General features: G+C 44.5%; 1 protein-coding gene across 2 annotated transcripts in view; it reads left to right on the plus strand.

Annotated features, from left to right (window-relative positions):
- PTPRB (protein tyrosine phosphatase receptor type B) overlaps positions 1 to 20,473 on the plus strand; it is a 62,449-nt gene that overhangs the window by 33,644 nt on the left and 8,332 nt on the right. For both annotated transcript variants that reach the window (XM_088522935.1, XM_088522934.1), the window contains exons 12-29: positions 185 to 448; positions 1,631 to 1,894; positions 2,860 to 3,123; positions 3,852 to 4,115; positions 4,739 to 5,008; positions 5,639 to 5,902; positions 6,761 to 7,024; positions 7,368 to 7,649; positions 8,549 to 8,827; positions 10,427 to 10,576; positions 12,365 to 12,608; positions 13,645 to 13,751; positions 14,251 to 14,350; positions 15,758 to 15,841; positions 15,959 to 15,976; positions 16,095 to 16,176; positions 16,602 to 16,692; positions 17,565 to 17,641. In XM_088522935.1, the coding sequence (XP_088379061.1) occupies positions 185 to 448; positions 1,631 to 1,894; positions 2,860 to 3,123; positions 3,852 to 4,115; positions 4,739 to 5,008; positions 5,639 to 5,902; positions 6,761 to 7,024; positions 7,368 to 7,649; positions 8,549 to 8,827; positions 10,427 to 10,576; positions 12,365 to 12,608; positions 13,645 to 13,751; positions 14,251 to 14,350; positions 15,758 to 15,841; positions 15,959 to 15,976; positions 16,095 to 16,176; positions 16,602 to 16,692; positions 17,565 to 17,641 (3,368 nt within the window). The remainder of the gene's footprint in view (positions 1 to 184; positions 449 to 1,630; positions 1,895 to 2,859; positions 3,124 to 3,851; positions 4,116 to 4,738; positions 5,009 to 5,638; positions 5,903 to 6,760; positions 7,025 to 7,367; positions 7,650 to 8,548; positions 8,828 to 10,426; positions 10,577 to 12,364; positions 12,609 to 13,644; positions 13,752 to 14,250; positions 14,351 to 15,757; positions 15,842 to 15,958; positions 15,977 to 16,094; positions 16,177 to 16,601; positions 16,693 to 17,564; positions 17,642 to 20,473) is intronic.

A 20,473-nucleotide genomic window follows, 5' to 3' on the forward strand; every position in this document is an offset into this window, starting at 1 on the left:
GACAACAGTGTCCTTCACAGCATTCGGGAAAAGCAGATGCCTGCTGCTCCGTGGGAGCCAGCCCGAGCTTGCTGGTTCTCAGAGCAAAGGCATGTTTACTTTGCAGGATTGCATTCCGGGCATACTCGCAACTCTAGGAATTAGCTAGCTAAAGCTCTTCTGCTTTTCCTTCTTTGCTACACAGTTCCTTCCAGCGTGACTGGAGTGACGGTGAATAACTCAGGTCGCAGTGACTACCTCAGTGTCTCTTGGCTGCCGGCCGCTGGGGACGTGGACAGTTACTTGGTGACACTCTCTCACGGTGACCAGGTTGTTCAGACTCTCACCATTTCCAAAGCCTTCAGCGAATGCTCCTTCAGCAGCCTCACTCCAGGGACACTGTACAATGTGATGATCACCACCAAGAGTGGGAAGTATGAGAATTATTCCTTCGGCCAGGAACGAACAGGTAAAGAGAGCTGCTGAGTGAATTGGGTAACCGTAACCCCTTTGGCCAGGTGTTACCAAGAAGCTGTGAATACCTGGTCAAAACTGGGATGGGGGAACTGGAAGTTGAAGGATCAACTCATAAAATTGCAGCCCTGCAGACTTATTCTTATGCCCCTGCTACTGCTCTGTGTCATACCAAATGACTTTAGCATGAATAAAAGCCAGGTATCCCGAACCTTCTCCATTGAAGCTGATGGCAAAACGTCAGGAGCAGGGCCTCACAAAGCCAAGATGTCACTGTCAGGAGGAAAAGTATTGGGGCTAATGACAATAAATCTATTGCCATGCTCCCCAAAAATCAGCACATCAGCAAAGCTTTTGAGACTAACAAGAGTGTTAACAGTTTCCGTGTGTGTGTGAAGGAAAAAAAACTAACAGAAGAGTGTCAGTTCTGAGTGAGTAGAAAGCAAATGTCAAATTGACTCAAAAGCATTTTTTGCTCTTAGCCACTCTGTCCACTCACACGTATCCTGCAGAACATCTCCCCCCAAAAAGCTACTTAGACACTGAAAAAATGGAATAGGTAATGGCTACTGAAAATACTAGTAAGTGGTTATATAAATGTATAACACTGTGTCTTTCCAAGTTCAAGGAGGCTATAGCAGGAATAGAGAAATTTCAGAGAAGAGTGGCAGTAATGATGGAAAGTTTTTAGAAGCCTCCTCCAGGTTTGAAAAGATTGAGATTTTACAACTGATAAATCAGCAGACTAACAGAAACACGATAATAGACTTTTAAACAATAAATAATATCAAGAACATGCAATTCTAGACTCCTTCTCATGGAAGAGAAAATCTAGGGATCAGTCATTTAAATAAGAAGCAACAGCAAATTCAGGGCTGCCATGAGCCTGTAAAACTTACTGCCCTAACCAGAACTGACAGAGTTGTTCCAAAAGACATGAAACTGGAAAGGGAAACTGCTGCCATGTTGCAGCATATGAGCCAGCCTCTAATGGAAACTCGGAAAGTTGCTGTTTTAGAGGGTAGGTTATTGTTTAAATCCACGTTGTGAGCTTTTTGCAGCTTTCTCAGAAATATCTGTAAATGACCATAAATACAATCCACTACAGCAATTGCTGTTACTTGGGGAAATTACTGCTTTCGGAACCTCTAATTGTGTGGTTTTTTTTTCCTTTCAGTCCCTTCTAGTGTTCAGGGACTTACTGTCAGCAATTCTGCAAGAAGTGACTACTTAAAGGTGTCCTGGTTACATGCCTCTGGTGATTTTGATAATTATGAAGTGATCATCAAGAACAACAATGACTTCATCCAAACAGAGAGTGTCCCTAAGGATGAAAATGAATGTGTGTTCACTAATCTGGTGCCAGGGAGGCAGTACAGTGTCACTGTTAGCACACGAAGTGGGAAATACGAAACTAGTGCAAGGGTCTACGGCAGAACAAGTGAGTAAATACCACAGAAACAGATAGAGAGCCTTTTGTTTGTTTGTTTGTTTATTTTTTGTTTACTATATCTGGGCTCAGAAATCCTGTATTATTTTAACTCTGATGCTGAGGTGTGTGGCTGCTCAAATGGTTGTCATACTAATTCATGACTAATATTCAAGTGAACGACAAGTAGAAAGTGAAAAGAGAGACCTGTGTTATGAACTTGGAACGCTATGTGTTAAGACTTGGAAAGCTGAAAAGCAGAGTTGTACAGATTTCCATATCAGCCTGTTACTTCTGTTTGAACTAGGCCAAATGTGCAAGAATGTGATTTTTTTTCTGGTCATGGAAGCATGTAGGGAGGGACAGACCAATAGCTCCCTGTACGCAGTGACCTCGCTTTGCTGGGGGAACGGGCGATGCTGGAGCGCCCAGGCAGGGGCAGCGAGGCGGCTGGGTGGCAGCCAGCAGGGATGTGGGTGCCACCTGCCTGTCCTGTGCCAGCGCTTCGTCCAAGCTCGCGAGCCGTGCCGAGAAAGCGAGGTCGCTAGCGCGGCCGCAGTGCTGGGCACGGGCAGCTGAGCTGCAGCTGCAGGAGCCGGGCACCGCGCGGAGCGGGGCTGTGCGGCCCTCGCCCGGCGCCTGCCAGCTCGGGCCTCTCCGCGCCGCGTTCGCTGCACACATAGACCCTACCCTGGCTCTATTGGCTTGGCTTACTCCCTACAGGCTGCCTTGTTATTTGTTTATTATTTTTGTGCTGATACTTTGTGAACTCCTTGTTCTGGGTTAGGGCCTTTCTGCTAAGCAGGGTACAGCAAGAAAGACCCCTTTACAGTTAAGTGCATCTGTTGTGTTTCCTGAGGAATCGAATGCAAAGTTTTAGCTCAGGGGCTGTTATCTCAAAGCTGTTGCTATTTTGCTATGATCTGTGTAATAGTTATAAGTACTGAGAAGTTTCTTGTCTTGTCCTACTTTCTCAGTGCCAGAATCTGTTAAGGATCTGACTCTAAGTAACAGAAGCACAGAGGATCTGCAGGTAACCTGGTTAAAGGCTGAAGGTGATGTTGATAAATACGAGATTCAGCTCCTCTTCAATGATATGAAGATCTTCCCACCCATTTTCCTTGGAAACACTGTGGAGGAGTATTGGTTCACAGCTCTGACTCCTGGGCGTCTGTACAAAATCCTTGTCTTGACTATCAGTGGAGATGCACAACGCGCTACTTTCATAGAAGGCCTAACAGGTAACACACAGCATGGTATTGAAAACACGCACTGAAGCTTTTCTAGAGGAAAGAATGAGGAGCAGAAAATCAAGGCTGAGTTGTGATCCTATTTGAGTTCTTGTAAGCCTGACACAAAATCAGCAGCTCTCATTGAAAACTATACTAATACTTCAGTTTGATCTTGCCTTAATGAACAAATGTCACGGTCACCAATATTTGATTTTTGGCAGATAACTCGATTTGTTGCATAGAGACTGTACTGATATGTCACTGCTGACTTTCTGTTATTGCCATGCATGGCAATTGTTTATTTAATATCTCTGACTAAATTATTTAAGTCAGTTCGTGCTTCCGTCTGCCTCCTTGAAATTAAAGGTCTGGATTATAAGAGTACATTGGCTAACTAAATGTGCAGAAAAAAATCTCAGATTTTCTGAGAAGTTTCTAGAGCCTCTTTTGAAGAAGAGGAAGATTATCCAAACAAAGGAACATGCAAACTTTTTTTCTTTATCTTTTTTTTTTGCTGTTCCTGTGAAGATAAGGATTTGCTCTTTTAAAATGGCACAATCCCACACAAATGCCTGCAGCCTTAGTGTGTTTACCCACACGAGTGAAATTGCTTATACCTGCAAATGCTCAACCTTTGAATCGTTTGCTTTAGCCATTAAAAAAAAAGATAGAAATTTAAAAGTTTGAATCAATCAGGAAATTAGTGAGCAGGTGCCTTTTGTTGCTTTTCCTTCCAGTCCCGAGCGCGGTGAGAAACGTCCACGTCTCGCACGGCGGCCTGACAAACAGCCTGCGAGTGAGCTGGGCTCCTGGCGGCGGAGACGTCGACTCCTACACAGTGACTGTATTTCAGCAGAGCCACCAGCTCGATTCCCAGAGCGTCTCCAAGCACGTCTCGGAGCTGACGTTTCACAAGCTGGAGCCCGGGGAGCAGTACCGCGTGGTGGTGCAGTCCAACAGCGGCACCTTGCACAACAGCGTGGCCGCTTTGGGGAGGACAAGTAGGTTTCTTCAGAGCCAAGCAGCAAATTGCATTAGGACTTCCCAGGAGTGGAGTCTTATTAAATTCAGTTGCACACTGCCTGTTTATGCAACATGCTGTCGGGTATGGGGAAATCCAAAGCTTGTTAGACAACACATAGCCCCAGTGTACTGCGTATTGACACACACAGTGGCACAGTTTGCTCGTGGTCCTTCCCCCCTCTTTTGTGCTTGGCATGTGTTTGCTGTGGGCTTGGTTTTCTAGCTAACACTGTCTGTTACGTGCTACTCGTATTTTGAACCCATGCGTGACTTTTTTTTTTCTCAGATCTTTTCATATGCCTGTTTTTCATGTTTGTCAATTCATCCCACTTTCTATTTCACTCTTTTCATGATCATTTAAATGCATCTCTTGCATCTCTATTTCCAGTTCTGATGTCCTTGATATTCTGTGACTTCATCTGACTGTATTTTATGTCTAGGAATTATGTGCACCTACAGACACATGCACAGACATCCTTAGTCCCACAAGTGAACATGCAAATTTATAAAGATATTCTCTGTTAATTGCTGTATTCACAGTTGTGTATCAAGTGGTCCATATTTCATGTGGTAATGTCCTGTTTTTAATTATTGCTTCCAGTTCCCGCCTCTGTCCAGGAATTATTTGCTGATCATGGTTATAGCAGTCATTCCTTGCTAGTAACGTGGCAGAAAGCTCCTGGTGTAGCTGAAAGATATGACATTCTGCTCTTGAATGAGCAAGGAATCCTCCTGAGTAACAAATCAGAGCCAGCTACTGCCAAACAACACAAATTTGAAGATTTGTTACCTGGCAAGAAGTATAAAATACAAGTTTTGACAGTCAGTGGCGGGCTCTTCAGTAAACGAGCAGAAACTGTTGGCCGAACAGGTAATTAGAACATCTCAGTGTATTTATATTTTCCTCAGTCAGATATCATTAAATATATGAATCATCTATAAATCTTGGTCCTGGAAAGCTTCCAGTAAGAGCAGACTTGAGATATTTATGCATCCTTTTTCCTGACATGTGCTTGATATATGAAACTGAAAATACTTAGCACCATAATGTGGTCATAGCTCATACTAAAGATACTAAACCGAAGTGCTTAGTGCTTCCCTCAGTCTGTCCATTACGGAACCACCAGAATTCTTTATTGTTCTTAAGCTTTTAATTCACACAGTCTAAAGGCTCTTAGCCCAAGATTTGACATGAATATACATGTCTAAATTCTAATCCAAGTCTTGCAGTCTTTACTCAAGCCAAGCTTCTCGCAGAAGTTAATGGAGAGCACTGTGTGAGCACAGAGTGGAGACCTGGGCCTATTGGGAAATGCAGGCATGTTGGAGAGACTCAGTGGCACCTCATAAATGCTTTCCCCTTGCTTCTCAAGGTTGCCATTGCTTAGCTGCTTATTGCTTAATAGAAAAGTATTCCCATAATGAGCTGTTGCTTTAGTAAAGATTCAGCTTAGTGGCTAGACACCTTGGTATTTACTCTTGTATTTATCCTCCTTTCCAGTGCCAGCAGCTGTCACGAATCTGAGGGTCACAGAGAGCACCACTGGCCAGCTCTCCTTCAGCTGGACCACGTCGCAGGGCGAGCTCGATTCCTATGACATCTTCCTGTACAACCCAGACAAATCCCTGCACGACAGGATCTCCGGCGAGCAGCACCTGCAGCAGTGCTCGTTCCAGAACCTGCGGCAGGGCAGGATGTACAGGATGGTGATTGTCACCCACAGCGGGGAGCTCACAAACGAGTCCTCCGTCTTTGGAAGAACAGGCAAGAACCTCTGAGAACATCATTTGCTTCCAGTGTGGTGTTCATGAGGGGCAGCGGTGAGCTCGCCGGAGTGTGATGCTCATGCTAGGCTAGAGTGTCTTGTTAGAAGTATCCAAATTGCCTCTTGCACATAAAAAGCAGTAAATGAAGAAAGTGAATCCTAAATGATGTGGTTCAAGGGGAAGAATGAAGCAGAGAAGTTTGTTAATTAATTATCTGTGTTTTACCAAAGTTCTCATGTACTCTGATCAGAAGGGCATCCCAGTCTCAACCACATAAGCCTATGAGAAAAATGGCTGTTTCCCATCCTGAAAGCAATGTTGGTCTATGAGCACATGAGACAAAAAGGCGAAGCCTAAAACCTGTCTCCTGGGGTGAGCTGTGGCTGAAGCTCCGTGTTTGTTCAGCCCTGCGTGGGGAGAGGAGCTCCCTGAGCACCTCAGACACTCTGTGCAACCTTTCTTTATCCTCCGAGGCCACTGTGTAATAACCCACCACATACCACTGTCTCTGGATGGTGGTGCACTTTGTTCAGCTACCTCAGCCCTGGATGTTTCCAGGCACTCAGTGGGAAAAAGCTGCTTAATATTGTTTAATATTTATTGCTTAATAATTAATATTAATATAACCATTAAAAAATGGTCCATTATCCACATTTCAGCTTCTTTTGGTAGACAATAGCAGCTCAAATTAGGAAACAAAACTATTGAAATGTACTTTCTGATGGCCTTTTGTCCAGTTGTGATGCCTGTCTACATTATTATGTGGCTAGCATTACATGACAAACATAAGGTTTGCCCATAGCTCCTCCTCTACCCAGGAATGTTCTGCATAAACTAATATCTTCTCTTTTTTCAGTACCAGCCCCAGTTGTTGGTCTGAAGGCCTCCAACAGAAACATGACAGACAGTTTGTGGTTCACCTGGGATCCAGCAGCAGGAGATGTCGATTTCTACGAGCTGAATCTTTATAACCCAAATGGGACACAGAAGGAAACATGGCACAGCAAAGAGCTGAAAGAATGGCATTTCCAGGGCCTCGTTCCTGGCAGAAAGTACACCCTGGTTGTGGTGACTCACAGCGGTGACCTGACCAATACAGCAAATGCCGAAGGGAGAACAGGTAGAGGACACAAAAATGTTGGGCTTTTAGTTTAGTCCCATCCAGCAGAATTCAGCTCACAACTGTGCAACAGGGTTATTCTGAGGGATGGTGTATTTTAAGAGTCACTAAAGGCACAGAAGATAAAGAATATCCCACCGAAGGTTTTAAACCAATGGGGTCTAATTTCGTTCAGCACTGTTCTGCTTATAAAGGCTCAGGTATAACTAATGACTGTGCAACTCATTATATACGTGGATAATGTAAGTCACTTTGCACTGCAGGAAAATGATAATGGCCATTTCATCTCATTTGTCATGTGTTGAAAGTTCATCTTTCTGCTCTTTTTTTTGTGTGTGTGCAGCACCCAGTCCTCCTAACACTGTATCATTTACCGATGTGGCAAACACGTCCTTATCAATCACCTGGCTGGGCCCCCCGGAGTGGACAGACTACGACGATTTTGAGTTGCGGTGGCTCCCGAAAGACGCCCTCACCGTGTTCAATCCCTACAGCAGCAGCAAGTCCAAGGTCCGCATCATGTACGGCCTGCGCCCGGGCAGGCTCTACCAGTTCAGTGTCAGAACTGTCAGCGGTGACACCTGGAAGACCTACAGTCAGTCACTGGCTGCCAGCGTGAGGACGAGTAAGTCCAGCTTTCCACTGCACCCTAGCACTCCGGCGACTCAGCTGCTGAGTCTGACCTTGCTTTTTCCAAGACTCACTGTTTAAAGATTAAAAATGGACATATGCAAACTACAGATCCAGAGCCAGGGCTGTTTGGCTGCCGTGTTTGAAGTAGTCAGTTGCAGGGATAAAGCAAACCTGAAGACGCAAAATTCTTTAATATTAGGATCAGTAGGATGTTGAAGTCATCCAAATGTTTTTGAACAATCAAGGGATGGATGAGACCCTGCTGTGCTAGATCTGAAACCATGAAATCAGGGACTTTCACTGCTCTGTGTTTCTGACAGTCAGTGCTTGCAGGTCATCATAGTCTCTAGCTGTGTCAGCCTCAGTAGCAGGCTGGTGAAAAAGTGACCTGTATTTGTAAAAATAACTGAGCATCTGAGAACTTTCATGCCTCAAGGCATGGGCTTCAACTCCAGCTTTACACTAGTGTTTAGTAAGCTGAATTGGTCTTCAGCTTTTTTCAGCATATTAATTAAAATGAGAGCATAGCTACCTTTTTTTTTAACATAATTCTAGAAATGTGTTGCTTTCCAGTGTTGCTATTCTCAGTAACGCTTCATGGAGTGGTTTTGTCAGCTTGTTTTTACAATTAATTACTGAAGCTTCAGAAACATGATGAGCTTGACATGACTGTCTCCAGTCTCAAAGGGCTAAAATGAGTTAGAATGGCTTGCCTAAAATCAAGCAGCACACATTGGTAGGAGAGGTGGGAATTCTGGCTTCTGGCCTTCCTGCTGGAATGACATTGTTACTGAAGAATCTAAGGATGCTGTCTGAGCCATAGGATGCGCAGAAAGTATATGGTGTCTTTCCTCTTTTCCACTGAGCTTCAACTTTTCAACATCTCTCTAGAACCAGACAAGATACAGAGTCTTCACTGTCGGCCGCAGACCTCTACTGCCATTGCATGTTCTTGGACTCCTCCTGATTCTGACTTTGATGGATACAGTGTAGAATGCAAAAAAATGGACACTCATGAAGTGGAATTTTCCAAAAGGATAGACAAAGACAAGTCTCTACTGAATATCATGACCCTCGTACCCCACAAGCGGTACCTGGTGTCCATCAAGGTGCATTCTGCAGACATGACCAGTGAGGTGGTTGAGGACAGCACCATCACGATGATTGACCGTAAGTGGAATGCGGGAAGTGAGAGCAGCAACAAACGATCTCTTATGTTGGGCAGACAGCAGAAGAGGTTCTGAATTCTGCAATTGTCAGTATGTGGCACCTATACTGGGGTGGCCAGAGTAGGGAGAACCTCTCCTTTGGTCCCTCTGGTGAGAGAGTGTAGGATTTTAACTATATTGCCTTTCGTCACGTTGCAAAGCCTGCTTATTGGGCTCATTCACTAAATGTAACGTGAGAAGACGAAAAGTTATCCTCTCGTTCGTGGTGTTCAGCACCAAACATGTCATCTTTATCACACACCTTAATTTGTCCTCCCTGCTGCTGCTTGGCTCCCTTTCCCACTGTTCTTCCCCTCACATTGAGTAGCCATCCTCAGCACAAGGAAGAGCACAGAGTCCTAAATAAGGACTTTGGACTATGGCACAGGGTCCTCCTTGGGCTCTCTGTCCACTCCTTCAAGATGCTACCTAAGTCATCTATAGGAAATATTGTTGGGAGGGAATCATGGCTTCTAAAAGCACGTGCTTTGAAACCACTTCTGCCATTGGGTTGCTGCTGTGCTGCTTCTGCTCGTGCAGAGCAGAATGGCAATACCACTAGTGCCACCTTCTCCTCTGCCCCATGGATTGCCTGTTAACTGCATACCAAGGATGCTACAAATTCACATTTAGTGAGGAGTAACTACTCGTGTCACAAAAGAGAGACCAAGTCCTGTTCAAAGGTTGATCTTATTTGTTCTGACCACTGCTGCCTTCGCAGTCTCTGGTTGAACACTGGCAGTCCTGCCCCACGGGAACCCAGCTCTGCCCCCAGAATTGCAGCCGGGCTTTGCAGACCTAAGAGATTTAGCTAAGCATCAGATAAACATGTGAATTATTGATTCTTTTCCAATCTGAAACTTTGCTGTACAGCTCCCTGCTTGCATACCGGATTAAGTTTTCAGTGCATGCAATGTAGATTCAGGAATTAAGATTTTTTAAAAAAATCAGAAAGGCAGGTCCCTAAAATTCCCACCTTTATTGCACTGTTCCCCTGAAGGTTTGTCCCTCTAGACTTCACTTTCCAGTTTAGTTCTGCTGCGTTTGAGGCATAGCTTTTCATCATACAAAGAGCGTTTCCTGTGGAAATTCTGCAGTCAGTCTGCACCGTGGTACTCAGCAATTGAATGCTGTGTTGGACTGAGTCGGTGCTGCTCTTCTCATAAAGGAAGCAGAAATCTAGATGTGTAAAATAAGTAACAAGATGCAGCGAGCAGGCTAAGCGGCCTCCAAATACCTGGCTTGAACCTGTGTACAAATGTCATCTTCAGCAGCTGCAATTTCAGATTTCATAGATTTAGCAAGACTTCAATGCGTTTCCATGTGGGCTCTGTATGGATTCCTACTGAGGAGCTGCCACTGTTATTATGGTTAACTCACTGCTGGCTTGTTTCATCCTTTGGCAGTTTCCCTGTGGGAGGTGAAGACTCTTTCTTGATTAGAAAGAGAACAGAGCTGAGCTGTGTTAAGAAAAGTATTTTCTTTACTAGATCTGTCTCACAACAAATACATAGATAATGTTCTTAGAGTTTTTCTTTTTTTTTTTTTTTTAATTCCTCAGGTCCCCCTCAGCCATCTCCCGACATCCGAGTGAACAAAAAAGATGTGCTGATTACCAAATCCTCCATTAACTTCACTTTTAACTGCAGCTGGTTTAGTGATACCAATGGAGCTGTGAAGTACTTCACCGTAGTGGTCAGAGAGGCTGATGGTAAGTGTCACGATTGATGAGCACTTTTTCCATAGCCTGTAGGAGGTACACAGGGAGGGACAGCACGTCAGCACACAGCAAAGAAACTTCTTGCCTGGTAGCTGGGTTTCATCAGGGCTTTTGGATCGGTACCTGCCTGGGGAGTTAGGCACTCAGTCTTCTGCTTAAAGCGTGAGTAGAAGCTGCAGAGCTCGGGCAGTGCCTTAGTTCTGTTCTGTACTCAGGGATTCAAGTTCTCACACGTGTGTTTGGGAAGCTTCCACAGCAGGAGACTCGTGCTTGATGCCAAAGGCACGGATCTCAAAAGGTAGTTGAGATGTTAGTTTGTAACATATCTGAGTCTGTTTCCCTTGCTTTTAGAGCACTCCATTAAGCCATACTGAGATGGCAGAGGTAGCATGATCCAGTGTGTTCGCTTATTGGAGAAAATGCCTCCGTGTGCAGCACTGTAAAATAGAGCAGAAATTGTCCTTGTAGCGTGCATGCAAACCTCCTTTTCTGCAGTTGACCTATATGTGACAAAGCAGATGGATGTCTCAACAATTAATATGCTGTTTTTAGAAATGGGTTTATTTCCTGACATGCCAGGACATATTTTTTGACCCCTGAGCAAGTTTCTTAATCTCTCCGTCCATCAGCCTCTAGCTAAAAAGCAGAGATGATATTTCTACTGCCTACACTGTGTGCCATGTCTGTGCAGACTATAATGCCCTTTGAAACAGGGACTTGGTACCATGCTCTTGTCTACCTGAATCTTGACATTTTATTATGAATTTCATTTCAGGGGGCTCCTGTCATTTCCTATTGCAGTTTTCCTCTGCACACATTAGACTTGTTAGTTTGTTTTTTTGTTTTGATTTTTTACTTGCTTTATGAAATAGCAGGTGGTAGGAGTCAGAATTCTGGACCACAGAGATTTCCAGCAAGAGCACAGGGAAAAATGCCATAGCATTAAACTTACCTGGTACATACCTATTCCAGCATTGTATCTAGAAAAGTTACAGCCAGCTTGACTCTCTACTCAGACAAGTCTCCAGCAGAACAAAACTATCTCCAGGTGGTTATGTAATAGGTGCTTTAATGGGAGCTGCTGTGTCTGTGTTCAAAACTAAAGTTTATTTCAAGGAACTCTGCTACAATTCAACAAGGTGTGGAGTATTGATAATTTAAAGTAATACCCAGCCCTGCTCTTAAAGCATCATTCTCAGTGAAGCAAATGTTAGAGATAATGGAGATCCATTACACAAAGAGACAGTTTTGTGCAGTGCAATCATTTTGCACAGCTGCATATTAGAACCTTTGTGAATGCAAGGATAAATTCATATTGAGGTATAGGATTTCCTGTGTTTAGCAAGTTCATGTTTGCTGTAGGAATCACCTTTACCCATTTTCTTCTTTGGGCCAACTTCATGAGGTTGCAAAACTAATCTGGTCATTGAGAGTTGATAAAACTGTGGTTCATAGTCATGTATTTTTGTCTTCTGTACTGCTCAAAGATCTTTACCAGAGGAAGGTAAGACACAGTTTTCACTGTATGGCATGTGGGAAAATGAATTTTATTGAGGAAATCTGTCTGATGTTTTCCCTCAAATAACAGCAAGGTAGGTACTAGAAGTCAGTTACTAGAACCACTGTAGTTTTGTACTCACCAAGTAGCCTCTGCAGCCTTCCAAGGAATGCTGTAAGGTTGGGTAGTGTTTAATATGCTTATTACATGAACATGTAATGCTCTATCACACAAGTGGCTGTGATGTGTAAACCATCTCTTCTTCTCTGCACATGCTGTAGGCAGTGAAGGATCAAAGCCTGATGAGCAGCACCCGTTGCCTTCCTACCTGGACTACAAACACAATGACTCCATACGCATCTACCAGACAAATTATTTTGCCAGTAGATGCGCTGAAAGCCCTGACGGTGGCTATAAAAGCTTTGATATTAAGCTTGGAGCAGAAATGGAAAATCTGGGAGGAAAATGTGATCCAGATCAGCAAAAGTTCTGCGATGGACCCCTGAAGCCTCGTACTGCATATAGGTTAGATTTATTGTGATAACTGTGCTCTGTCAATTAGTAGTCATTATGCTGTCTGGGTGCCTGATGCACTTGAGCTTCTGTAGATTAATAACAGGGTTGTGCAATGTTTTCTGCATTTCGCTGGAATTTATAAAAGTTTTATTCCATAAATAGTATATAAACTATATAAATGTATATAAGGTTTTCATATGGTTACTAAATCTCTTTGGAAAAAAATTTAAGGCCGCCAGCTAAGTGAGAAGAGTGCTTAGCAGGAGAAGGCAAGGCGGGTTCATTTTCCCTGTGTCCCTGCTACCCCACACCAGTCCTTGGGATTTGTTCTAACCTGTGGCTCTGCACAGCGCTCAGAGCTGGGCCTGGGTTATCCGTGAGGGATAGAACAGGGCTGCTCCCATGGCCAGGCTCGCCGGTTATCCAGGCTGTGAGACTGCAAACTTGAGCCCTGGAGCATCTCAGTCTCACCCCTGAAGCAGGCAGATACTTTCCCAAGAAGTCTGTGAGCTGCCACGAGGCAGCCACAGGACACAAGACAGGTGCCAGGGCCCATGGTGGTTCTCAGCTTCTCTCATGAATGCATTGCTGAGGAGCCCCTGCACAGACTGTGCTCACTAGGGCACATTTGCCCGCACTTCACTTTGGGAGGTCCCAGGGGAACTAAGGAGAGGAGAACATTTCTCCATCAGCCCGGCCATGTGAGGAGGAAGCACCTCGCACTGGGAAGCCTCCAGAGTCCTCCCACCGCTGCGGCTTCTGCTGGCCCTGCCTTGGGACACAGTGAGGCTGGGGGTGCCAGCAGCCAGGTGCCCAGCCATTGCCTCTGCCAGGACACCCCTGCCAGGAGACCCTATTCCTACCAGCCTGGCCAGGATCCACCTCCAGCTGGGGGCACTCGTGTCAGGCACCTGCATAAAGAGCGGTCTGTGGTCACTGGGAAGTTACTAGTTGTCTCCGGGTTATTTCATAGGTTAATCTGTATTTTTCTGCTCTTGGCTGTGAACATCTGCTGAACCCTAACTGTGACTGTACCACCTTTCAGGATCAGCATACGGGCTTTCACCCAGCTCTTCAGTGAAGACCCAAAGGAGCTCCCTACACCACTCTTTGCAGACACCTTTTTCTCTTTACCAATCACTACAGAGTCAGGTTAGTTCCAGGATTATATTTCAGTTGCTATAGAAAGTGTTTGAATGTAAATTATACTTTGAAACCCTCTGGCATCCAGAACTGTTTTGGGGGAGTGGAACAGAAACAAATAGTGGTGCAGTATCCTGAAAGCTACTTTGAAATGAGGCTGGGCCATGTCTTACCCAATCTTAGTTTGAAAATCTGGAGGAATCCTTGACGGAGTTGCTGGGAGCAGAGGAAAGGGTGAATGCTCTGGAGTTATAACTGCTCTGTGAGGTTTCCAAGTACAAGAGGACCAAACTCACAGATATTGGGACTGTACTTTTTATTTTAGTAGGGGTGGGAGTAAAAGATTTTGCGTGAGGTTTGGAGAAAGCAGCATAGAAAATCAAGACCTGGTTTAGCCAGGTTTAGAGGCCTTAAATTTCCTTGTGTTCTCATTTAACTAGTAACATATTTCACAAAAATTGTTGATCTTTTGTCCTCAAAATGTATAAATGCACTATTCTGTTTCTAGAGCCACTCTTTGGTGTTATTGAAGGTGTGAGTGCTGGCTTGTTTCTCATTGTGATGTTGGTGGCTGTTACTGCTTTATTTGTCTGCAGGCAAAAAGTTGGGTAAGTTGAGTTCTGTCATCGGCCTCTGCAATGAAGTCAAATCATATTGTGATTTGGGCAATACAAGATTTACAGAAAAGTGCAGCAATTTTTAGAAAATTTTTAGAAAAATGACAGACAAAATCTTGGTCCCCCAACATCTGAATGCATTGAATATGAAACTAAAGGCTTACATATTAAGAGATTATATATTATTGATAAAAGATTCAAATACTCACTGATGTTAGTAAGAGTTATCCCACAGGGGATCACTGCAGCTTTTAGTTTTCAGTGGAAGTGTTTGAATAATTCTGAAAGACTGGTTTATCATCCAAATTTAATGGCACTTTGTCAAAATTGAAATGCCTCATAGGATTTTCATCTAGATTTTAGGAAGAAAGTTCTTGAAACAGTCAGAATTTCCCATAGAACAAAAACTGCTTTCTGACTAGTCCTAACTCTTAGCCCTCAGAAAAAGGCACGGATCATTAGCAATAGTGAATAAAGTCTGCTTTTGCATGTGTGGATTTGTGCACCATCTCAGTACATACACATAAACAGCATGCACAGACTACAGACTCACACGCTGCACATGCATGAAATGTTTTCACGTGAGGTGTTACATATCTCATTGCCATTTCATCATTACTAGGGACTTGCATGCCTGTACAGCATTGATTTCAGTGAGACTTTCACATCTACCTTGACCGACTTTACAAGCTTCCAGAAGGAACAAATATTTTGGGGGTGTTTGGGCTAACTAGATGCAATGAGAAGGTTCTTAGTGTAGAAAGCATTTCAGAGTGTTGTTTCTCAGATGTTACGTACCCAGCAGGACTGCGAGCATCTGAAGTAGTTTCCCTCATCATACACGAAGAGAAAAGGGCAGTATGTTGAAGGAGGCAGTCAAAGGAAGAAAGACACTATGGAACCATATGGAATCAAGACTACTCATGTGGCCTTCCCAAAGCCCACTGTTGTGCTCTCACTTACTCTGGCTGTGAACCTGGGCATGTCCTAAAGGCCTGCTCAACAGAATAGATGTGCTGGAAGCTGTAGTCCTCCTGCAGCTCTGAAAATCAGGCTGCTACTTACATGTTTCTGCATCCTGCATGTAGAGGATCAACTGACTTGGGGCCTCTCTTGACACAGGATGTCCTCCTGAATGATAGACTGGGCTGTGGATGTTTCAGAGCATGGACAAACTCGTCTTGCCCTGTAGTGGTCTTACTATCTCAGTGGCACCAAACTAAATTACAAGAAATTTTTGCCTTGACAAAGAATGACATCCCATTATCTGAGCCACAAATCAAAATGGACTTTTAAAGCTCCTTTTTTTTTTCCCAGATTACTGAAATAGAGTTTCTTACTGGCAGCTGTTGTCTGTATAGGAGCCATAATGATCAAATACTTTCCTTTCTATTCCAGCAATGGCCATGAGAGACCTACAGCAAGGCTGAGCATCCGTGGGGACAGGCCACTCGCAGTTCATCTGAACCTGGGGCAAAAAGGGTAACATCAAAAGTTTTGTTTCTAAAAGAGCACTGTTTTAAATTGGCGTCATGGATGAACAGTCCATGCGATCAGTCACTGATGAAGTGTTTCTTTTTCTTTCAACAACATTTCTAGGAACCGGAAAACTTCCAGGTAAAGAGAAATATTTAAGTACTTAAGATACTTTTTCTTGTAACAAATTGGATAAATTATGACTTTGATTCACTCTGTGGTAACTGTATTTTGTTTTCCCTCCTGTTGAACATTCTAGTCCGATCAAAGTCGGTCAGTTTGAAGCATACTTTACCAAACTGCAAGCAGACTCCAATTACCTCCTGTCCAAGGAGTACGAGGTAAGAACAAAATATAGACAACAACTTACTTTAAGAAGTGGGGGGCTGGCCGGGTTAGCCTGTATTTGTTTGTCCTGTTCATACAAATGAAAGCAAGTTTGAGAGTCGTGCTTGAGCTCTGCAAGCCCTAATGCTGACAGCAGCTCTCCACATGGCAGAGCATCTTGTGTCTAGCAGCCTCTGCTTGCTGCCTCCGTGGTAGAGGCCAGGAGCACTCAGGTGCATGGCATATCTGTGTGACAAAACATAGACAGCAGCCTCTGCTTGCCTTAAACCTGTGTGATTAGCAATTTCAGTTTCATTAAAAAAATCCATGTTCGTTACCTCTGAGAGCTAATAAGCTCTGTGTGTCCCCCTGTGTTGTCCTATCCTTTCATTATTTTTACCTCACATTTTATATTTCCACTTTTTTTCTTTTTTTGCAGGACTTAAAAGATGTGGGTCGAAACCAGTCATGTGACATAGCACTTCTGCCAGAGAACAGAGGGAAAAATCGATACAATAATATATTACCCTGTGAGTTTTGGGGTTGATTGTGTAATAATACATCACATGAGCTATTATTCACATTTTTCAGCAAAAGTAGTGGAATGGAGAATGTAGCCAATCCTTTCCCTCCTTCCAGTCAGAGATGAAATACCTCTGCCAGCTCTGATCCTGGTGTTTGGGGGCAGGTGATATATGGCCCTGATTGGCTTCACACAGACTGGTAATTTCATTTCATACTAGCAGTATAATGACTAAAGTTCACTCCAGAGAGAGAAAGCTCCACTATGGGCACTCAGGCAGTGCTGCCTGAGTAAGGACAGCAGAAATAACAATAGAGTTATTTACCTATGGGGCAGTGCTCTCTGCCAGACACACTGGCTCAGTTTCTTCCTCAGAAGTCACAGCAAATCTCCTGCACAGTGCAGAGTAGGGAGTTGCTGCATGACAGTGGTGGCTTGGGCGTTCTGTCCCTCCCTAGCTCTGGAGATGTCCCTGCTCCTGGGGAGGGCATGTGGCCTCCTCGCTCAGCAGGACTTGCTGAAGCTCTGCTGCTCCGTCAGGGGCAGCCCTGGGCACTGCCCTTCGATACAGCGTGCGCTGTTGGATGGGGATGCTGTTGTGGCTCTTCCCTTGCCGGAACAAATCCTGCAGAGCTCAGCAGAGGAAATATTCAGTATTTGCTGCCTTCCTCTCCCGCCCTCCATCTCAGAGTTTTTGGAGCACTCCACAGCTCTTCAGGATGAAAAAGGCAATGCAAATATAAGCAGTAGCCCCTCTAAATTAGCTCTGCCTATAAAATCCCTATAACAATCCTGCCAGTCCTTTCACATATATACATTTCTATAAATGGGGGAAAACAAGACCTAACTATGAGTCTCCTGTAATCCATTTCTTCCTAGATGATGCATCAAGAGTGAAGCTTTCCAATGTGGACGATGACCCTTGCTCAGACTACATTAATGCAAGCTACATACCAGTAAGTGACTCAAGGATGTTATTTTACAGCCCTCTCTCCAGAGCTAATTGTCCTTCATCTAAAACTGAATCTGCAGCTGTGTGCTTAAGGCTCCCCTCCTTCATTCATTCACTTTAGCTAAAGCCTGGGAACGCATTTTGTGGGCATGCTGAAATGCTGTGTCTGACTGCCATTAAGTTAACTGTGAGCGATTTAGCCAGCATTTAAGGCCATTTCCTTGGATTGCTGTAGTTATATAAGACAGCAGGTTTAATTGGCCAAGTGTTGCACCTTGTGAAGAAACGGACTCAGTCTGGGGTGCAGAGTGAGACAACTTTATTTCCAAACCGACTTCTTTTTATACTTTCTTAACACAAGTGTTGCAAAGCGCACAACCAATCAGCATCTGGCCACCTGCGCGGTTGTCTGGCTTTGTTTCTTTTCTTCTGGCAAGACACGTCGCACACAAGGCAGGGGGAGGTGTTCCTCAGTCCTCGTCTTTCTCGGCTCTGTCCCCCATCTGCTGCAAAGACTGACACCCTTGTGGTTAACTATCTGCTAACAAGGTACTATTGTCTTTGAACAAGCCTCCACATCTCACCCTTCTTTATTTGTTTTTGTTTGAACAGCCATGACTTAATTAAATGATCTATCCTTAAACACATAACAAGAAACAAAGCAGGCACACTAACAATAAACGAAATATGCCAAACATCAACAGGCTGTCCTACTAGACAGGTTACAAACGGATTTACTGAACTAGATAATCTTCTGTGGAAATCCCTAAGGAGGGACGGATCCAATTAATAGTTCCCAAAAGTTTTTGAAGATCATTCAAAGTCCTTATGTCTGTCTTTAAGGTCAATGATTGTGGTCGAATTTGATGATCAGAAATTCTCCATCCTAAATATCGCCAAGGCGGACTTTCCTGTACTTTATCTTCTGCAATTTTTAATCCTGCAGCTGATGCTGCTCGCGTAATCTGATGCAGAGCCTCTTCTGCTGTTTCCTTTTGCTCTGCAGCAATCAATATATCGTCCATATCTTCCCATTGGCACAGTACAGGGTGGTATCGGAGTCCATACCATTATCTTAATTTCTCCTTTGAAATCTGCGTTGATAACTGCAGGTAACACAAACAGCCCTTGTCTCGTTGTTGAAAATCGCCCAATCAATAGTGCTGCCATTCCTCGCCCCAGGGGGCCGTGGACACCAGTTGGAATTAGCACAACTGATGTATCAGTAATTAGCACTTCTATTGTGGTGGCCAGGTCCACCCCGGAGCTGCCGCTTGTGCTGGTGCACAAGCGGCGGCTGCTTCCCGGTGGGAGCCACTCCGAGGGGTGATTTGCCGTCATGGCGCGACCCCTTGCCGCGCTCCGCTTGAAGTTTCCCGAAGGGGCTAGCGGTCGACCTTCCTTATCAAATTTTGATCGACACTGATTAGCATAGTGTTGTCCTTTGTGGCAGCGCGGACATAGTCCAGGCGCTCCTTTGTTTGCTTGTGTTTTCGGACAGTATTTACGAATATGCCCAAATTGGCCACAAGCAAAACATGGCCTTTTCATAGACATTGTTGCAAATGTTTCGGCCATCAGTGAATATTCATACTGTTTGGTACCGACATTAATACATGCTTTTAGCATGTCATCAATAGTAGGATCCTTTAGTGGCCGCAAAACTCTCTGGCAATCAGGGTTAGCATTCTCAACTGCTAGTTGCTTAAAAATGTAGCTTCGTGCTTGTTCATTATCAATTTGTTTCTCCAGAGCCTCATTAAGCCGATCCAAAAACTTCATATATGGCTCATTCGCATCTTGTCTTATGCTAACAAAAGGTTGTCTTTGTTTACCACTCTCCGGAACGGCCTTAAGGGCGCGGAGAGCAAGTGCCTTAACTTGTTGCAAGCCCTCAGGGGGGATTTCTGCTTGTGCTGTTGTAGCACTGTGATCGCCCTCCCCCATTAGCACGTCCACAGTAACAGCCCGTAAAGGACCTTTTTTCGACAGCCGCTGGTTTTCCTCCCCCTGAGCTCGAGCAAGCTCTCTCATTTTCGATTCCCACATCGTGTATTGCATATCAGTCATAATGAGGCGAAACAAAGTTTTAAAATCATGGGGAGTAAAAACCGAAGAATCACAAAGAGATTGTATAAGGTGGGTGGTATATGGTGCGCCAAGGCCATGATCTGTCACCGTACGTCGCACGTCCTTAATAAGATTATACGACAAACCTTCCCAACGCGGATTCTGGTCTGGTGCACAGATAACGGGAAAGGCTTTCAGCATGCCCACATCCCCCGCCTGTTTTGCTCCTCGTTTTACTGAGGCCCATTTATCGTGAGGATCCGGGGGGTATAGGTCTGGCTCCTTTCCAGGGTCAATAGGACCCGGACCAAAAGGATCATCGTCCTGTTCATCAGGTGGCAGTACCGCAAAGGCTTTTGCAGCACGTTTTCTTTTCTGATTCTCATCAGGACACGATTGAGGTAAAGGAGGCGCGGAGGGGATGGCAGGGGCCCCGATCCCGTCATTTATGTTCGACTGCAACCCACTATGAGATTTCAATATTTCGAGTACAACTCGCCATTGTGGCAACAGGTTAGCAGCAGCCTTATCACCGCGCGTGGCACTATCCCACAGTCGGACCCCAATTTGGTCCCATCTTTCCAGATTAAAAACATTCTTACTATTCACCGAAGGATCGTCTTTAGAAGCCCATGCAAGAACCTTTTGCAGCTCTTCTTCACCTAATTTTTTTCTTTGCGGTTTCAAGTTTTTAGGAGAAGCTTCTAAATCGTCCTTTTGTTCCTTCATTAGGTATGAACCCATAGTTCCCAGCCGCTTACCTCTT

The sequence above is a fragment of the Tinamus guttatus genome, unplaced genomic scaffold (assembly GCF_059628265.1).
Source record: "Tinamus guttatus ecotype Peru unplaced genomic scaffold, ASM5962826v1 Tinamus_guttatus_pri_ptg000171l, whole genome shotgun sequence".
Taxonomy (NCBI): Eukaryota; Metazoa; Chordata; class Aves; order Tinamiformes; family Tinamidae; genus Tinamus; species Tinamus guttatus.